The 20,100-nt window shown below is 33.6% G+C and overlaps 2 protein-coding genes and 1 long non-coding RNA gene across 3 annotated transcripts; 2 read left to right on the forward strand and 1 right to left on the reverse strand.

The window, feature by feature from the left end:
- Window positions 1–505: 505 nt before the first annotated feature.
- Window positions 506–1,967, forward strand: LOC144568393 (malonyl-coenzyme:anthocyanin 5-O-glucoside-6'''-O-malonyltransferase-like). Its single transcript, XM_078318741.1, has one exon. It carries the CDS (start codon window positions 579–581, stop codon window positions 1,929–1,931), a length of 1,353 nt encoding a protein of 450 aa, XP_078174867.1. The 5' UTR covers window positions 506–578; the 3' UTR covers window positions 1,932–1,967.
- An 8,585-nt stretch (window positions 1,968–10,552) lies between these two features.
- LOC144568401 (malonyl-coenzyme:anthocyanin 5-O-glucoside-6'''-O-malonyltransferase-like) lies at window positions 10,553–12,036 on the forward strand. The gene is made up of 2 exons (XM_078318752.1): window positions 10,553–11,973; window positions 12,016–12,036. The coding sequence occupies exon 1, from the start codon at window positions 10,605–10,607 to the stop codon at window positions 11,955–11,957; it is 1,353 nt and encodes a 450-aa protein (XP_078174878.1). The 5' UTR covers window positions 10,553–10,604; the 3' UTR covers window positions 11,958–11,973; window positions 12,016–12,036.
- Window positions 12,037–12,422: 386 nt separating this feature from the next.
- LOC144568463 (uncharacterized) lies at window positions 12,423–19,593 on the reverse strand. Its single transcript, XR_013515666.1, has 2 exons — window positions 19,506–19,593; window positions 12,423–12,784 (listed from the first exon to the last, which is right to left on the reverse strand). It is a non-coding gene; the product is annotated as an uncharacterized LOC144568463 (long non-coding RNA).
- Window positions 19,594–20,100: the final 507 nt, after the last annotated feature.

Below are 20,100 nucleotides of genomic sequence, written 5' to 3' on the forward strand. Positions count from 1 at the left end.
TTATTTGAATCAATTTTAATGGAACCGATAAAGAAATTTTTATTTTTATTAAGATTCGCTGTGTCATTAACCTTATGCCACATAAAATTATTTAGAAAACTATATTTTTTTTATTTTTTCTACGAGATTAACAGATAAAGAAATTTCAATTTTATTTAAGATTCAATATATCACCCCTTAATATAAAAAGAAATACTTAGAGAAACAAATATTTTTTATTTTTTATGAGATTAAGTGATTAACTAATAAAAAAAATTCAATTTTATTTAAGATTATCATCCACCTCATATAACATAAAATTATCTAGAAAAACAGAAAAAACTTTTCGATTTTTTAGATGAAATTAAAATCTCAAAGCAATGAATCTATAATCCTAAATATTTTAAATAATTTTTATAAATAAAAAATTATGGTCAATCACATGGCATCTCTATCCTCTAAATCTTAGCCTCCTTTCTCGGAAATTCACCTACACCATTGATTGGCAAGCAGAAGCCTATTACTATAAGAATTGTTGTTCATTCCCTTATTATTGCTGCATCATCACAATTCACAATTGATATCCATTCATAAAAAAAATGGCATCAACTCATCCTCTTCCTCTAAAAACCATTGAGTCATGCCGTGTGGCGCCACCTCCGGGCACTAAACCGGACCGCACAATTCTCCCATTCACCTATTTCGACGTTTTCTGGATAGTTCTACCTCCGGTCGAACGGCTCTTCTTCTACCCTTATCCGCACCCCACAAAACATTTCCTCACCTCACTTCTTCCATCTCTCAAATCTTCCCTCTCACTAGCACTCAAGACATACTATCCTTTAGCTGGAGGTTATCGTCGAACTCCCGGTACCGACAACAAGCTCGAACATTACTACGTCGAGGGTGATGCCGTGTCATTTACTGTGGCAGAGTGTAACGGCCCGTTTGAACATCTTGCGAGTGACCATGAACGTGATGTGATGCAACTTCGTTGCTTAGTACCGGAGTTACCTAAATCGGAGGCGCTACAACCACTTTTAACCGTGCAGGTGACGGTCTTCCCTGACCAGGGTATAGTTATCGGGACATCGGTGCATCATACGGCATGCGATGGAAGATCTTCCATGCAATTTATGCACACCTGGTCTGAAACATGTTTGTCAGGAACTTCGGTGTCTTCTCGAGTCCCGGTTTTTGATCGAACGTCAATTTCTGATCCTTCTGATCATTACTCTTTTTTCTACAATCAAGCCCAAAAGATGATTAAATCTCCTCCAAAAGAAGCTTCGCCGGCCAGCAAACCTTCTGAGCTCGTTCTAGCGACATTCACACTAAAGCAACACCAAATCCAAAGGCTCAAGCAATTGGTTTCGGCTAAGGCAGAGCAAAGAAACACCACTTTCCGTTGCACGACAATAGTCGTCACGTTTGCTTATGTTTGGACATGTTTTGTTCGTGCAAAACGCATAGACAACACCATGAGAGTTTCCATTGGAATACCGGCTGATTATAGAGCGCGAACACAACCGCCTTTACCTATGGAGTACTTTGGAAATTGTGTCTTATTTTGCATGGGCGCGGCCAATGCCGCTGATATAATTGAGGATGATGGCGTGATTGTTGCGGCTGAAGCTGTGGGCAATGCCATTGATAAGTTAAGTGAAGGATTTAATATGTTAAGGAATTTGTCAGATAAAAACACAACATTTAGTGGAGCGCCGATCCTCAGCGTAGCCGGGTCGCCAAAGTTTAAAGTATATGACGTTGATTTCGGACTAGGGAGGCCAACGAAGGTTGAAATTGTGTCGGCAGTTAAGACGGGTGCTATGTCGGTGGCGGACAGCAGAAACGAGGAAGGAGGGGTGGAGATTGGCATTGCATTTCCTAAGGACGAAATGGATTGCTTCAACAAGAATTTCTTTGACGGTTTAAAGCTCCTATCGGAGTAATTGTGCAATATAATTAGCTTAAGTTTGTTCATTTGATTGTATTAACTATTCATTTGTGTTGTTTTGTGCGTAATATATGTGTTTGATTTTGGAAAAGAAATAGGCAAAAAAAAAAAAAAAAAAAATTCAACTTTGGACATTTAATGCACTTTTTCAAAACCTATCGAATTAATTTCAAACGACGAATTCAAATAGTTGAAACCGATCTACTTATATGCTGATGCGAAATTGCAAAGTATTGATAGCTGCACAGTGTCCTATTGACAGGACCGCAATACAGCCTCTGGATTTGTACTATATAATCTACACTGACACTTCCAAGGTTTGATCAAAGCTTCACCTGAATTCCTGATAGTATCATGCCAGTATCAGTATATCATGCTGCCGGCCAACTGGTACCAGTGACATTCAAGCTCAGCCAAATGCACATACAATGGCTAAAGCAAACTAGCTCTAGTCAAGCCCATAGAAAGAAATACCTCTTTATTGGAGGGATATATATATATTTACAACCCAAAAATTTGACAATAAATTGAGATGCAAGGTAAAAGGGGAAAAAAATTTATAAAATTTACAAGGACCATAGAAACTGTTAATCATTATTCGCCACAATAAGTGGGTAAAAATTTCTTACATCGAAAATCTAGGCAGAATAAATATATGCAACTGATTAATAAAAACAGATTAAAACATGCTAATCCACTAATTTAACTGAGAAGGCGAGCACTGTGCACACAATGTGTATTAAACTTCCTGCGCTCTTCAGCAGTTCATCTTATATCTTATCAGCGCACTTTATTCAACTTGATGTCTCTGAGTGCTGCAACATAAACATAATAATTTTGAAATATTAGATTTGACTAGAAAACCAGTAACTTAAGGCAAGAATTTGCTGAATATTAATTTGCCGAAACATGTCTGGCATAACAAGGCAAATGCGCACAAAATTGTAAATCAGACGGTAGATAGGTACGAAATTATAACAAAAACAAAAGGCAAAAGCTTGCTTTATCCTAATTGGTACGGAAGAGGCACAACCCAGGCAACAGGGGCAATTGGTACCAGCAGGAAACAAATCTGCTGTGATTCTTGAGAATCAGAGGACCCTGCTTTTTCAAATCCACCCATTCATTTGTTTTGAGATTTGTGTATATAAAACAACAGATTTTGAGATTTGTGCATTTAAAAAAATAGAGGGTTGGATTTGGAAAAGCAGGGCCTGTGATTCTTTTGAGAATCGCAGCAGATTTATTTCCGGTACCAGCATGTTAATTATAGAATCCTAAAACCAATCCAATCCTCAGGGCTGATACACAAATGAAAAAAACAAAGAAGAAATATATTCCTTATTGGTACCTCCTAATGGAGTATTTGAGCCCCTTTTACGACTTTCATTAGCGCCAACTCCTCCAGTGGGGCCCATAACACAAGTATTCTTATAAGAACGTGTGGCAACAGCTTTTGCTATAACGATGCAATAGCGGCACTATAACGTTTTCAGATCTTAAATGCTACGTTATGAAATAAAAATGTGTTATTTCAGCTACGTTCCACTATCTGCTCTACACACTACACACTATAGCGCACGTCAGTATTGTAAAATGCAGCCGAATGACCCACATATGCTCATGCTGTGGTTTTTCGCATACAAAATCTCATACAATCAAGTTCATGCAGTTTTGAATATACGGCCCATGCGGACTTGAAAAAATCCTAAAAATTATTTTGCGTTGAAGGATATTAGAATCTATAAGTTTTATAATATGGTAAAGAGCACAAACTAGCAGACTAAACAAGTCTTTAGATATAAATTAGTTTTATTTTATCTATATTTCTTAAACAAAGCATAGTAAAACTGCATATGTACTTCTGCATACAAATCCGCATATGTAGTATGCAACGGCCTTTCATATGCATGAACAAAATCGCATTTTACAACACTGGCGCACGCTATGCTACATTGGCTTTTATATAAAGGCCCAAATTGAATATTAATTTTAAAGATCAATTTTTTCAAGGTTCAAGTTAATTTTGTTTCTAAATAGAAAAATATAGAAATTTATTCCATGATGTCTATGTTTTTTTAATAGGAAAAAATATATAATTTATGTTATGATGCTTAAGTTATTTTGAATGCAAAAAGATGGATAATTTATGATTTTGTTAGGGATATTTTGAATAACAATTTGAACTTTATACTGGTTTAATATAAATATTCTAATTCCTTAATCAATTGTGTTACTTATTGCTCTATGAGACTTTAGATAATGTTGATAATTATTAAAAATATAAAATATAATTTTTTAAATAAAAGAAGTTATGTAGGCTTTCATTATAGTTACGCTATTCGCAATAGCTTTTATTTTAATCTTTCTACTATGGCTCGATAATCGCTATTTAAAACCTTAGTTGTAACACTAGAAGTCTAGAAATCCTCTCAATTAATTTAAATTCATAAGAATTACTTGTAGCCTGTTGGCGGATATAAATTTCACAATTTGAAAATTCATCAAGTATAGATTGAAATATGATATGTTCAACGTTCAAATTAAAATATATACATTTGCAAGCCGCAGAAAGTTAAAGCACAGACAACAAGCCAACCACTTATCAATATTTATAAAGAAATGATATGTATAAGAAACCATAAAGAAATGATATTATATGAGAAACCAAGAAACCTAGTATATATGACCCGAAATTTTTATTAATATCCAAAAATAATATTAAATTACATAATCTATCCACTTTTCTGCAAAATTTCGTAATATGCCCCTTTCAGTGACTAAATAACCGAATTCAGACTCTCTGTTCGATAATTTAATCACCGGATTCAAAAAATAGATCCAATGACTAAATAACCGGATATAGAGCCTGGATCCAGTTATTTAGCCACCGGAGCTAAGTTTGATTATTTAGCAACCGAACCGTTTGAACACCTCTGTATACAACTTAATTATGGCAGTAGACAGACTCTTTTATAAATAAATAAAAAATTGTGAATTTGGGGGACCTCATGATTAATTATATCTGCATTTTTCTCTTGTTGAGTTGCATTGGTTTTTTGGAAGTTAGCATTTGTTTTCAGCATAAATCGGCCCCTCTAAGATTGTTGTCAGTGAACTTCATCCAGAATTCAAATACTTTGTATTATCTCACAAATTCATATCACCTAAAGTAACTCAAATTTTGATTTTAGATCCGGAAATGTCAGATCTTTTATAGCACGAGAAAAATGCAGATATAATCATGAGGTCCCCCAAATTCACAATTTTTTTATTTATTTATAAAAGAGTCTGTCTACTGCCACAATTAAGTTGTATACAGGGGTGTTCAAATGGTTCGGTTGCTAAATAATCAAACCTAGCTCTTTATTCAGTTATTTAGTCACCAGATCTATTTTCTGAGTCCGGTGACTAAATCATCGGACAGAGAGCCTGGGTCCGGTTATTTAGCTACCGAAAGGGGTATATTTTGAAATCCCGTAGAAAAACGGGTAGATTATGTAATTTAATATTATTTTTGGGTATTAATAAAAATTTAGGATATATGACACTCTGATCCAACACTGATGGGGTTCTATAATTCCGGACCAATTTTTTACTAATAAAATCAGTTCCACTAAATCTGTCAAGTTCAAGGAGAATTAGACGACTGGTGACAAAATCTTAGTCAACCAAACGCCACTGGCTATATATAGTCAGTGTTGTAAAAGCGGATTAATCGTTGGTGTGATCAAATCGTTACAGATCTTCGTCGATTATTTCTTATTATGATCAATTATTTTTAATTAATTATTGAACGATATTCTATCCGTTTGACGAGTGCACACCGTTATTTACAACACTGATATATACTACACTTGTGAGAGGAAAATGAACAAATTTCTCTTAGATAGTATGTGTGTATATATATATATATATGAGTACGGCTAACGCGCTTCCTCTAGCATATGGGCCGAAATGCTTCCGGTGAAAATTTGAAATTTCAAAATCCAAAAAGTCGATCTGAACTGTTCATCTTCTTCTCCATATTAATATCTGCTTGGAGACCAAATTTTACATTTTTCTGAAATTTTTTTACTATTTATTAAGCCACTTTGAAAATCGCTGATCCAACGGTGGCTTAACAAAACAGTAAAACTATTGGATCAGCGATTTTCAAAGTGGCTTAATAAATAGTAAAAAATTTCATAAAAATGTAAAATTTGGTCTCCAAGCACATATTAATATGGAGAACAAGATGAACGGTTCAGATCGACTTTTTGGATTTTGAAATTTCAAATTTCCACCGGAAGCATTTCGGCCCATATGCTAGAGGAAGCGCGTTAGCCATACTCTATATATATATATATATATATATAGAGTTAGGCTGGGGTGCTATGGATAGCATAGTGGCCTCTATGCTACGGCTCAATATTCGAGTTTTCAAAATCCAAACGGTCGATCCGAATCGTTCATCTTATTCTCCATATTAATATCTGCTTGGAGACCAAATTTTACATTTTTCTGAATTTTTTTACTATTTATTAAGTATTTTACAAAATTGTTGATCCAACGGTGGTTGCACAAAACAGTAAAACCGTTGGATTAGCGATTTTCAAAGTGGCTTAATAAATAGTAAAAAAATTCAGAAAATTATAAAATTTGGTCTCCAAGCAGATATTAATATGGAGAATAAGATGAATGGTTCGGATCGACCGTTTGGATTTTGAAAACTCGAATATTGAGCTGTAGCATAGAGGCCACTATACTATCCATAGCACCCTAGCCTAACTCTATATATATATAGAGAGAGAGAGAGAGAGAGAGAGGGGCTAATATCAAAACGTTTGCACCAAACCCTCCCGTGCAACCAAGTCATTTTCTGATTTGCAAAGTCCAAACGACCGATCCGAACCGTTAGATGTTTAATCCATATTGAAATGTCCTTGGAGACCAAATTTTACATTTTTTGGAATTTTTTTGCTATTTATTAAGATGGTTTGAAAATCGTTGTTTTTATTAAAATTCTGCACCACTGGAAAACAGCGATTTCAAACCATCTTAATAAATAGCAAAAAAATCCCAAAAAATGTAAAATTTGGTCTCCAAGCACATTTCAATATGGATTAAACATCTAACGGTTCAGATCGGTCGTTTGGACTTTGCAAATTGGAGAACTGAACCGTTTGTTCCTGAGGGTTGGAACAAACGTTTTTATATATATATATATATATTTTTTTAATAAAGAGTAAAATTCAGAAATTTAAAGTGAGTTTTATTAAAAAAAATAGAAAATTGGATAAATTTATAACTTTTTAAATTAACAAGAATAAATATAATATTATGAATTTTAAATGGTAAGTACATAATTTCAAAATTGATGAGTACACATGAAGTTACCCCGAAATATAAACACAACAGACAAAAGCCAACCACACCAATTCAATAATAATAAAATAAATGATAAATAGAAAAACCTAGAACTTATGACCCAACATTAATTCTGGATCATTATTATATTATATAATAATAAAATCAGCTCTGGCGAATCTAATTAATAAGGTGATGGAAATCAGAAGTCTCTGCTGACAATATCCCGAGTCTATATAAAATATGAATTTTTTTTTTTTTTTTTCTTCAGAAAGCCCCGTAGGTAGAACTCAGTTCGATCCAAACTGAATTAAAATAGGTAATTCAAATTTATATTTGGTTTTAAAAATTAAATCGAACTGAAGTGGAATAAAATAAGAACTAAATCAAAATAAACCAAAGTAAATTTTAGTTTGCTTGCTTGACTTGAAATAGGATATTAATTAAATAATAGTTTAAATGTTTGGCCGGAACTAACTTTGTCTTTCTCTGAAATTTTGATATGTAATTTTGGTTAAATTTAGAATAAAAAACTTGATAATTTTTTTAAATTCGAACTGATAATTAGAATCAAAAGTTAAAACATTAAAAATTTAAAATCAAAACATTGAAAATTATAAGTTAAAATATTGTATTTTATCTAGTGACCAATTAATTAATGAATTTAAACTCAATTAGTTATTTAAATCCGATTCATTTTATTTTTTTTACACTCTCACAAAAATTCTGATCCGCTATAAAATAAAATATATGGAGTCAATATAAAATATGAAGTTGTGTAGGCAACCAACAGTTGTAACTTTGTATTTTGTCTGTAAGAAAAAATAGGTCGATGTGTGAACCAAGGTTTTAAATAGCGCACTATAGCATTTTTAGACCATAAAAATTATAGCGCTATCAAAACTATAACGCACTATTCCGCACTATAACAACGCTATTTGAGCATAGTACTGTTTTTTAATCAGTCCGCTATTTGAGCATAGTGCTATTTAATGCAGACGATGTGGACTCCTACAATTGTCATCAGGCCAGAAGCTAGCTGTCAAGGAACAGAGACAGATCTGATCTGATCCTGACAATCATTAGTGATGTACAACTGCAATACCAGTGCAACACAGAATTTTTTACTTTTAGAAATTATATAAATAGAATATAGAATATTATATAAAATCACATAACTAATGGAACCGAATTTTTTTTTTTTTTCTAAAAAAAATCAAAGCAGTCGAACCAGTGGTATTCTGAATTTTGATGTGGCAGCTAAAGGAAAGGAAACCAGTGGTTTAGCTCTTTTAGTAATTTCTAAAGAAATGTCAGTGTTTTAAAATGCGGCCGCATATGCGTATGCGGTCGGTAGCCGTGCTCAGAACGGCCATGCAGTCATCCCATACGGTTTTGAGCATGCGGCCGCATATGCGGCCATGCAGTCATCCCATGCGGTTTTGAGCATGCGGCCGCATATGCGGTCCGAATATGCGGCCATGCGGAATAAAAAAATGCATATGCGGATTAAAAATGCGGCCATGCGGTCCGAATATGCGGCCATGCAGTCCTCCCATGCGGATCAGCAGCCACCGTTGGATCAACAATTTTCAAAGTGGCTTAATAAATAGTAAAAAAATTCAGAAAAATGTAAAATTTGGTATCCAAGCACATATTAATATGGAGAACAAGATAAACAGTTCGGATCGACATTTTGGATTTTGAAATTTTAAATTTGAACCGTATGCATACAAATGCACATTAGTCACACACTCTCTCTCTATATATACGTGGATTTTTATTTTAAAATCTGCATGAAAATCCGCATACCGCATATGCGGTATGCAGTGGCCTTCCGCATGCATGAACAAAACCGCATTTTAAAACACTGAGAAATGTAGAACAAAATTTGATAGGTAGGTAAAAGCCTCGAAAAGCAAAATCTGATAAGAAGAGATTGGCAGGGAAATTGAAAAGGGCAGGAGATTGGATACAAGGAATGAAATTGTAGATCTATATCATATCATTGGCAGAGAAAGAGAAAGAGAAAGAGAGAAGATATGAACCAGAGAATTGTTTGGCGCTCTCGCTTTTAATTGTAGATCTAAAATTTCATATTGATAAGAATAATAGGTGAACGTCACTCTCGCTTTTAATTTTCTTTGTCTGTTCTTCTACCCTCTGAATTGTCAGATGCTACTGCACCCCCTTACCGTTTTCTGATAATTACAAATCTTATAAACCTTAGACTTCTATCTTAGACTGTCATATTGTGTGGATTAATTCAATCACATTAAAATGGTTGTTTATTGTTATTAAGTTAATTATAGACAAGCTGTGTCGTTAGATAATTGGTTATTCGGCTTTGTAGCTGATTTTGTATTATTTTTGTTTCTTTCTATTGCACGTCGGTTGACAGAACAGTAGATGGATGCGAGAGTACTGCTCTGTCACGTTGTGTGTCCAACCAAAAATCGACCCATCCACTTCTTTCAATATTTAATTAATTCTCCACATTATAAACAACCCCCCCCCCCCCCCCCCCCCCCCCCAACACACCCCACACCACCACCACCACACACACACACATAGAGGTCCCACAACCCCCTTTGCCCTTTAGTTTACCCGTTTCCTTTTGTTTCCATATCACAAGTAAACACATCATCCATTATATCACAGAAATTTTATTTATAGAACTTATACAAAAATAATAGATAAATTACATAAATTTTCTGATCTAATATATATAAAAGAAATCGAAAAATAATCGGTTATTTACATCAATTTTAATGGAAGTGATAAAGAAATTTTGATTTTCTTTAAGATTCGTTGTATCACTCACCTGATGTCACATAAAATTATTTAGAAAACAATATATATATTTTTTTTCTATGAGATTAATCGATAAAGAAATTTCAATTTTATTTAAGATTCAGTATACCGCCCATCTGATGTCACAAAAGTTATTTAGAGAAACAATTTTTTTTATTTTTTATGAGATTAACTAATAAAAAAAATTCAATTTTATTTAAGATTACCACCTCATATCACATAAAAAATATAAAAAACTTTTCGATTTTTTCTATGAAATTAAAATCTCAAATCAATCCATCTATAATCCCAATTATTTTCAAATAATTTTTAAAAATAAAAATTATGGTCTATCACTTGGCATCTCTATCCTCTAAATCTTACCAGCGTAACTAGACTCCTTTGTCTGAAATTCACCGACACCATTGATTGGCAAGCAGAAGCCTATTACTATAAAAATTGTTGCTCATTCCCTTATTATTGCTGCATCATCACAATTCACAATTGATATCCATTCATAAAAAAAATGGCATCAACTCATCCTCTTCCTTTAAAAACCATAGAGTCATGCCGTGTGGCGCCACCTCCGGGCACTACACCGGACTGCGCAATTCTCCCGTTCACCTATTTCGACGTCTTCTGGGTAGTTATACCTCCGGTCGAACGGCTCTTCTTCTACCCTTATCCGCACCCCGCGAAACGATTCCTCACCTCACTTCTTCCATCTCTCAAATCTTCCCTCTCACTAGCACTCAAGACATACTATCCATTAGCTGGAGGTTATCGTCGAACTCCCGGTACCGACAACAAGCTCGAACATTACTACGTCGAGGGCGATGCCGTGTCGTTCACTGTGGCAGAATGTAACGGCCTATTTGAACATCTTGCAAGTGACCACGAACGTGATGTTTTGCAACTTCGTTGCTTAGTACCAGAGTTACCTGAATCGGAGGAGTTGCAACCGCTTTTAGCCGTTCAGGTGACGGTCTTCCCTGACCAAGGTATAGTTATTGGGACATCGGTGCATCATACAGCGTGCGATGGAACATCTTCCATGCAATTTATGCACACCTGGGCTGAAACATGTTTGTCAGGAGCCTCGGTGACTTCTCGAGTCCCGGTTTTTGATCGAACGTCAATTTCTGATCCTTCTGATCATTACTCTTTTTTCTACAATCTAGTCCAAAAAATAATTAAATCTGCTCCGAAAGATGCTTCGCCGGCCAGCAAACCTCCTGAGCTCGTTCTAACGACATTCACACTAAAGCAACAGCAAATCCAAAGGCTCAAGCAATTAGTTTCGGCTAAGGCAGAGCAAAGAAACACCACTTTCCGTTGCTCGACAATAGTCGTCACGTTTGCTTATGTCTGGACCTGTTTTGTTCGTGCAAAACGCATAGACAGAACCAAGAAAGTTTGCATTGGAATACCGGCTGATTATAGAGCACGAACACAGCCGCCTTTACCGATGGAGTACTTTGGGAATTGTCTCGTATCATGCATGGGCACGGCCAATGCCACTGATTTAATTGAGGATGATGGCGTGATTGTTGCGGCTGAAGCTGTGGGTAATGCCATTGATAAGGTAAGTGAAGGATTGAATATGTTAAGGAATTTGATTGATGAATACACAAAATTTAGTGGAGCGCCGATGCTCGGCGTAGCCGGGTCGCCAAAGTTTAAAGTCTATGATGTTGATTTCGGACTAGGGAGGCCAACGAAGGTTGAAACTGTGTCGGTGGTGAAGACGGGTGCTATGTCAGTGGCGGAGAGCAGAAACGAGGAAGGAGGGGTGGAGATTGGTATTGCATTTCCTAAGGATGAAATGGATTGCTTCAACAAGAATTTCTTTGACGGTTTTAAACTCCTATCGGAGTAATTGTGCAATTTAATTAGTTTAAGTTTGTTCATTTGATTGTCTTCATTATTCATTTGAGTTGTTTTGTGGGTAATATATATGTTTGATTTTGGAAAAGAAATAGGCAAAAAAAAAAAAAAAAAATTCAACTTTGGACATTTAGTGCACTTCTTCGAAACCTATCGAAATAATTTTAAATGACAAATTCAAATAGTTGAAACCGATCAACTTATATGCTGATGCAAAATTGCGAAGTATTGATAGCTGCACAATGTCCTATTGACAGGACCGCAATACAGCCTCTTGATTTGTACTATATAATCTACGCAGACACTTCAAGGTTTGATCAAAGCTGCACCTGAATTCCTGATAGTACCATACCAGTATCAGCATATCATGCTGCTGGTCAACTGGTACCAGTGACATTCAAGCTCAGCTAAATGCACATACAATGGCTAAAGCAAACTAGTCCTGGTCAAGCCCACAGAAAGAAATACCTCTTTATTGGAGGGATATATATTCACAACCCAAAAATTTGACAGTAAATTGAGATGCAAGGTAAAAGGGTAAAAAAAAATTATAAAATTTACAAGGACCAAAGAAACTGTTAATCATTATTCGCCACAATAAGAGGGTAAAAGTTTATTACATTGAAAATCTAAGCAGAATAAATATATAGAACTGATTAATAAAAACAGATTAAAACATGTCAATCCACTAATTTAACTGAGAAGGCGAGCACTGTGCACACGATGTGTATTAAACTTCCTACGCTGTTCAGCAGTTCATCTTATATCTTATCTACACACTTTATTCAACTTTATGTCTCTGAGTGCTGCAACAAAAACCTAATAATTTTGAAATATTAGATTTAGATTAGAAAACCAGTAACGTAAGGCAAGAATTTGCTGAATATTAATTTGCCGAAACATGTCTGACATAACAAGGCAAATACGCACAAAATTGTAAATCAGACGGTAGATAGGTATGAAATGAAACAATAACAAAAACAAAAGGCAAAAGCTTGCTTTATCCTAATTGGTACAGAAGAGGCACAACCCAGGCAACAGGGGCAATTGGTACCAGCATGTTCCAAAAACCAATCCAATCCTCAGGGTTGATACACAAATAAAAAAAAAAACAAAGAAGAAATATATTCCTTATTGGTACCTCCTAATGGACTATTTGAGCCCCTTTTATGACTTCCATTAGCCCCTACTCCTCCAGTGGAACCCATAACACAAGTATTCCTATAAGAACGTGTGTTAAAATTTAATTAAATTTTTATTATTTAAGGCTTTTATATAGTTTAGTCTCTCCAAATGTATATTTGTAGTTTAGTGGTAAGAGTTATATTTTATGTTTATAAAGTTACGAGTTCAATTTCCACTAATCACATTTTTTTTACATTTTTAGCATATTATGCATTTTATAGATTAGCCTCTTCTATTTAAATTTTCTTGTTCCGCTCGTGTCATTAGCCGACAAGGAACAGAGACTGATCTGATCCTATCAATCAATCAGTCAAGTACAACTGCAATAAATTGTAGTAAAAATTTTTACTTTTAGAAATTATATAAATATAATATAGAATATTAGATAAATTGTAGTAAAATTTTGATACAACTATAAAAACAAAACACGCCCACAAAATCACACAACTAATGGAACCGAATCTTCTTTTCTTTTCTTTTTTCCTCAAAAAAATCAAAGCAGTCGTACCGGTTGTATTTGTATATATGTGGTTCTGAATTTTGATGTGGCAGCTAAAGGAACCAGTGGTTCATTTCTTTTAGTAATTTCTAAAGACATGTAGAACAAAATTTGATAGGTAAGTAAAAGCCTCCAAAAGCAAACTCTGATAATTAAGAAGAGATTGGTGGGGATATTGAAAAGGGCAGGAGATTGGATACAAGGAATGAAATTGTAGATCCATATCATATCATTGGTAGAGAAAGAGAAAGAGAAAGAGAAAGAGAAAGAGAAAGAGAGAAGATATGAATCAGAGAATTGTTTGGCGCTTCCTAAGAGAGTGATATGTATATGGAATTATGGATTGTTTTGAAACAAGTATTTTGAAAATGGTTTGGAGCGTAGTTGTCCACGACAGGCATTACACGACACTGCTCATCTAAGGACCACCCTGCCCGATATGTAACCCTTCTGACACGAATCATACTGAAAGTGTGAAAAAACAATGAAAGGGTGAAAACGGAGCGGATAGTTATAAAATCATATTCATATATGAGTAAGGCTTGGGTGCTATGGATAGCATAGAGGGTCACCGTGCTACGGCTCAATATTCGGGTTTTAAAAATCCAAATGGTCGATCCGAACCGTTCATCTTGTTCTCCATATTAATATGTGTTTGGAGACCAAATTTTACATTTTTTGAAAATTTTTTACTATTTTTTTAGATAGGTAGAAAATCAAATATCTTAATGGTGCAGAATTTTTTAGATCAAGTGATTTTCTACCTAGCTAAAAAAATAGTAAAATTTTTTTTAAAAATATAAAATTTGGTCTCCAAACATTTATTAATATGGAGAACAAGATGAACGGTTCATATCGACCTTTTGGATTTTAAAAACCTGAATATTAAGCCGTAGCACCGTAGGCCTCTATGCTATCCATAGCACCCAAGCCTTACTCTTCATATATATATATATTTCAGTTTTTGGATACAGATACGGATACGGAGCGGATATCAGAGAAATACGGATATGGATTTGGATCATATTATATATTACTTAAAATAGTATAAAAAATTATTAAAAAATAGAGGAGAGTTCAAATGCCTCTATTTTTTATAACTTCATCGTACCTCTATTTCTAAAAGCTTTAATAACTCAAAATTTGAAACTTAAAAGTCAAAATAAAACCGTTGGATATAATCTACATCATTTTATCTATGCGCTTGTAAAATATTACGACATTTCAATTTTGTTTTGGTTGTCATCAAGAGATTGTAAAAAAATGTACTAATATGAATAATTTCTAGATGTTATTAATTCACATAAAAATAAAATTAAAATGCGATAATATTTTATGAGCATATAAAGAAAATGACATAGATCACATCTAATGATTTTATTTTGATATTTCTAATTTAAATTTTGAATTATTAAAGTTTAAAAAAATGGAGGCATTTGAATCCTCTAAAAAATATTAAAGTTCAAAATATTTATCTAATTATAATGATGAATAACATAACTTATTCATAATATATATTAAAATATATGGTATGCATCTACTATTTAGATACGAATAATTGAAACGTAAAACCATATCAGTATTATTATCCACGAGGATATTCAAATATTGGATATCCACATCTAAGTTTCCGAATACGAATCGGATTATTATCCACATCGTTTTAACCCTTATTTGGAGCAGTCTTAATAAACAAACAACGGTGCTCATAATTAATCGATAAGTAGCCGATTAATCAGAATTTTGTATCTAATTTTGCGTTTTAATTAAAATTATGTGTATCTATTTGTAATTATTAAAAAATGACAAATTTAACTCATCAAACTTATCAAATAAGTTTATTTTAATTTCATTTCATTGTTAATTAATAAAATTTTATGAAATTGTCAATTAGAAAACTCAAATAAGACAAGACAAATTATAAGTATATATAACAGATAAATTCAAAAAATAAAATAATAAAAATGACCAACTAATTATCAGTATAAATGAAAGCGGATAATCCGTAACAATTTAATATTTGTCGATGACTAATTAGTTGGACTAAACTGGCGTTTTTTACAACACTGGTTTTTTTTTTCTAAAAAATAAAAATAAAAACACTGGTTTGAAGCATATATCTAGTTAATGTGGTAAAAACTAAAACTTATTTTTTGCCATTTTATAGGAAAATAAAATGAGAATGACAAACTTGCCGACTTTTGTTATTGTTTTTTTTTTTGGTAGCATGAAAGAAAAAAAAAAGAAGTTTACAATTTTCATATTCACAAAAAATGCAGGTCAACTTCAGTTTCGCTTTTTCTTCTGTTAAGTAAGCACAATTAGATTTAAATATTGTCATGTGCCACGATTCAGGAGATACAAAGATATTTATAGATCAAATGAATCCATACATACAATTAGATAAGATTTACATGCTTCTGGAAGATATAGAATTTAGAGTAGAACTAGGGTGCTCTTAAGCTTACCAAAATTTTGGTGAGCTTAACTCTAAAACTTATTAAATCGATTTCAAATGACGAATCCGAACCGTTGAAACCCACCTACCTTACGTGTGATGCATCTACATGTGAAATTTTTAAACATTCGAATTAATTTAATATAAAGTCAAGCGGTCAAAAACATCCAAAAAATGAATGCACTAAAATTAATTTATTAACCTTCTAATTTTGACCGCTTGACTTTATACTAAATTAATTTGAATGTTTAAAAATTTCACATGTAGATGCATCACACGTAAGGTAGGCGGGTTTCAACAGTTCGAATTCGTCGCTTAAAATCGATTTGTTGAGTTTTAGAGTTAAGCTCACCAAAACTTTAGTGAGCTTAAGAGCACCCTAGTTCTAATCTAGAATTTATACTAATATGGGGGACCGTTTGTTTGTGGTTAGATATTACTGTTGTTAGTCCAAAAAAAAAAAAGCATTTATACTGGAAAGTCGCACAACCCCATCATCCTCCTTTGCCCTTTACCCATGTCCTGTTGTTTCCATATCACAAGTAAACACATCATCCATTTTATCACAGAAATTTTATTTATAGAACTTATACAAAAATATTAAAAGATAATAGATAAAATTACATAATTTTTTGATATCATATATATAGGAATATGCTAGCATGCTATGCATAGCATAGAACCCCTCCATGCAACGGCTCGGATTTTGAGTTTTCAAAATCCTAACGGTCGATTTGAACCGTTCATCTTGTTCTCCATATTAATATGTGTTTGGAGACCAAATTTTACATTTTTTGGAATTTTTTTACTATTTCTTTAGATTTATTGAAAATCGCTGTTTTTTTATGGTCCAGATTTGCTGAAAACAACGATTTTCAATAAATCTAAAGAAATAGTAAAAAAAATTCTAAAAAATGTAAAATTTGGTCCCCAAACACATATTAATATGGATAACAAGATTAACGGTTCGGATCGACCATTAGAATTTTGAAAACTCGAAATCCAAGGCGTTGCATGGAGGGGTTCTATGCTATGCATAGCATGCTAGCATATTCCCATATATATAAAAGAAAACGAAAAGTAATTGGTATTTGCATCAATTTTCATGGAACAGATAACTTTAAGATTCGCAGTATCACTCACCTGATGCCGCATAAAATTATTTAGAGAAATATATATTTTTTATTTTTTCTATGAGATTAACCGATAAAGAATTTCAATTTTATTTAAGATTCAGTATATTGCCCATCTGATGTCACAAAAATTATTTAGAGAAACATTTTTAATTATTTTTTATGAGATTAACTGATATAAAAAATCAAATTTATTTAAGATTATCATCCACCACATATCACATAAAATTATCTACAAAAACAGAAAACACTTTTCGATTTTTTCTATGAAATTAAAATCTCATATCAATCCATCTATAATCCCAATTATTTTAAATAATTTTTATAAATAAAAAATTATGGTCTTTCACATGGCATCTCTAGTAACCTCTAAATCTCACTAGCGTAACGAGCCTTCTTTCTCCGAAATTCACCGACACCATTGATTGGCAAGCAGAAGCCTATTACTATAATAATTGTTGTTCATTCCCTTATTATTGCTGCATCATCACAATTCACAATTGATATCCATTAATAAAAAAAATGGCATCAACTCATCCTCTTCCTCTAAAAACCATAGAGTCATGCCGTGTGGCACCACCTCCGGGCACTACACCGGACCGCGCAATTCTCCCATTCACCTATTTCGACATCTTCTGGATATTTTGCTTATGTTTGGACCTGTTTTGTTCGTGCAAAACGCATAGACAGCACCAAGAGAGTTTGCATTGGAATACCGGCTGATTATAGAGCACGAGCACAACCGCCTTTACCGATGGAGTACTTTGGAAATTGTGTCTTATCATGCATGGGCACGGCCAATGCCGCTGATTTAATTGAGGATGATGGCGTGATTGTTGCAGCTGAAGCTGTGGGTAATGCCATTGATAAGTTAAGTGAAGCATTGAATATGTTAAGGAATTTGGTTGATGAATACACAAAATTTAGTGGAGTGCCGATCCTCAGCGTAGCCGGGTCGCCAAAGTTTAAAGTCTATGACGTTGATTTCGGACTAGGGAGGCCAATAAAGGTTGAAATTGTGTCGGTGGTGAAGACAGGTGCTATGTCGGTGGCGGAGAGCAGAAACGAGGAAGGAGGGGTGGAGATTGGCATTGCATTTCCTAAGGATGAAATGGATTGCTTCAACAAGAATTTCTTTGACGGTTTAAAATTCCTATCGGAGTAATTGTGCAATTTAATTAGCTTAAGTTTATTCATTTGACTATATTAACTATTCATTTGTGTTGTTTTGTGGGTAATATATACGTTTGATTTTGGAAAAGAAATAGGCAAAAAAAAAAAAAAAAACTTGAATTTTGGACATTTAATGCACCTCTTCAAAACCTATCGAATTAATTTCAAACGACAAATTTAAATAGTTGAAACCGATCTGCATATAAATGCGAAATTGCGAAGTATTGATAGCTGCACAATGTCCTATTGACAGGACCGCAATACAGCCTCTTGAATATGTACTATATAATCTACGCAGACACTTCAAGGTTTGATCAAATCTGCACCTGAATTCCTGATAGTACCATACCAGTATCAGCATATCATGCTGCTGGTCAACTGGTACCAGTGAAATTCAAGCTCAGCCAAATGCACATACAATGGCTAAAGCAAACTAGTCCTAGTCAAGCCCATAGAAAGAAATACCTCTTTATTGGAGCGATATATATTCACAACCCAAAAATTTGACAGTAAATTGAGATGCAAAAAAAAAGGGGAAAAAAATTTATAAAATTTACAAGGACCAAAGAAACTGTTAATCATTATTCGGCACGATAAGAGGGTAAAAGTTTCTTACATTGAAAATCTAAGCAGAATAAATATATAGAACTGATTAATAAAAACAGATTAAAACATGTCAATCCACTAATTTAACTGAGAAGGCGAGCACTGTGCACACGATGTGTATTAAACTTTATGTCTCTGAGTGCTGCAACAAAAACCTAATAATTTTGAAATATTAGATTTAGATTAGAAAACCAGTAACTTAAGGCAAGAATTTGCTGAATATTAATTTGCCGAAACATGTCTGGCATAACAAGGCAAATACGCACAAAATTGTAAATCAGACGGTAGATAGGTATGAAATGAAACAATAACAAAAACAAAAGGCAAAAGCTTGCTTTATCCTAATTGGTACAGAAGAGGCACAACCCAGGCAACAGGGGCAATTGGTACCAGCATGTTAATTATAGAATGCGAAAACCAATCCAATCCTCAGGGTTGATACACAAATAAAAAAAAACAAAGAAGAAATATATTCCTTATTGGTACCTCCTAATGGAGTATTTGAGCCCCTTTTATGACTTCCATTAGCGCCTACTCCTCCAGTGGAACCCATAACACAAGTATTCCTATAAGAACGTGTGTTAAAATTTAATTAAATTTTTATTATTTAAGGCTTTAATATAGTTTAGTCTCTCCAAATGTATATTTGTAGTTTAGTGGTAAGAGTTATATTTTATGTTTATAAAGTTACGAGTTCAATTCTTACTAATCACATTTTTTTTTTACATTTTTTGCATATTATGCATTTTATAAATTAGCCTTCCCAATTTAAATTTTCTAGTTCCGCCCCTGTCATTAGCCGACAAGGAACAGAGACTGATCTGATCCTATCAATCAATCAGTCAAGTACAACTGCAATAAATTGTAGTAAAATTTTTTACTTTTAGAAATTATATAAATATAATATAGAATATTAGATAAATTGTAGTAAAATTTTGATACAACTAGAAAAACAAAACACGCCCACAAAATCACACAACTAATGGAACCGAATCTTTTTTTTTTTTTTCCTCAAAAAAATCAAAGCAGTCGTACCAGTTGTATTTGTATATGGTGTGGTTCTGAATTTTGATGTGGCAGC

The sequence above is a fragment of the Carex rostrata genome, chromosome 2 (genome assembly GCF_964058835.1).
Source record: "Carex rostrata chromosome 2, lpCarRost1.2, whole genome shotgun sequence".
NCBI classification, from domain to species: domain Eukaryota; kingdom Viridiplantae; phylum Streptophyta; class Magnoliopsida; order Poales; family Cyperaceae; genus Carex; species Carex rostrata.

Excerpts from the sequence above, each read along its gene's own strand:
- LOC144568393 (XM_078318741.1), top strand. The coding sequence starts at position 579 with ATGGCATCAACTCATCCTCTTCCTCTAAAAACCATTGAGTCATGCCGT.
- LOC144568401 (XM_078318752.1), top strand. The coding sequence starts at position 10,605 with ATGGCATCAACTCATCCTCTTCCTTTAAAAACCATAGAGTCATGCCGT.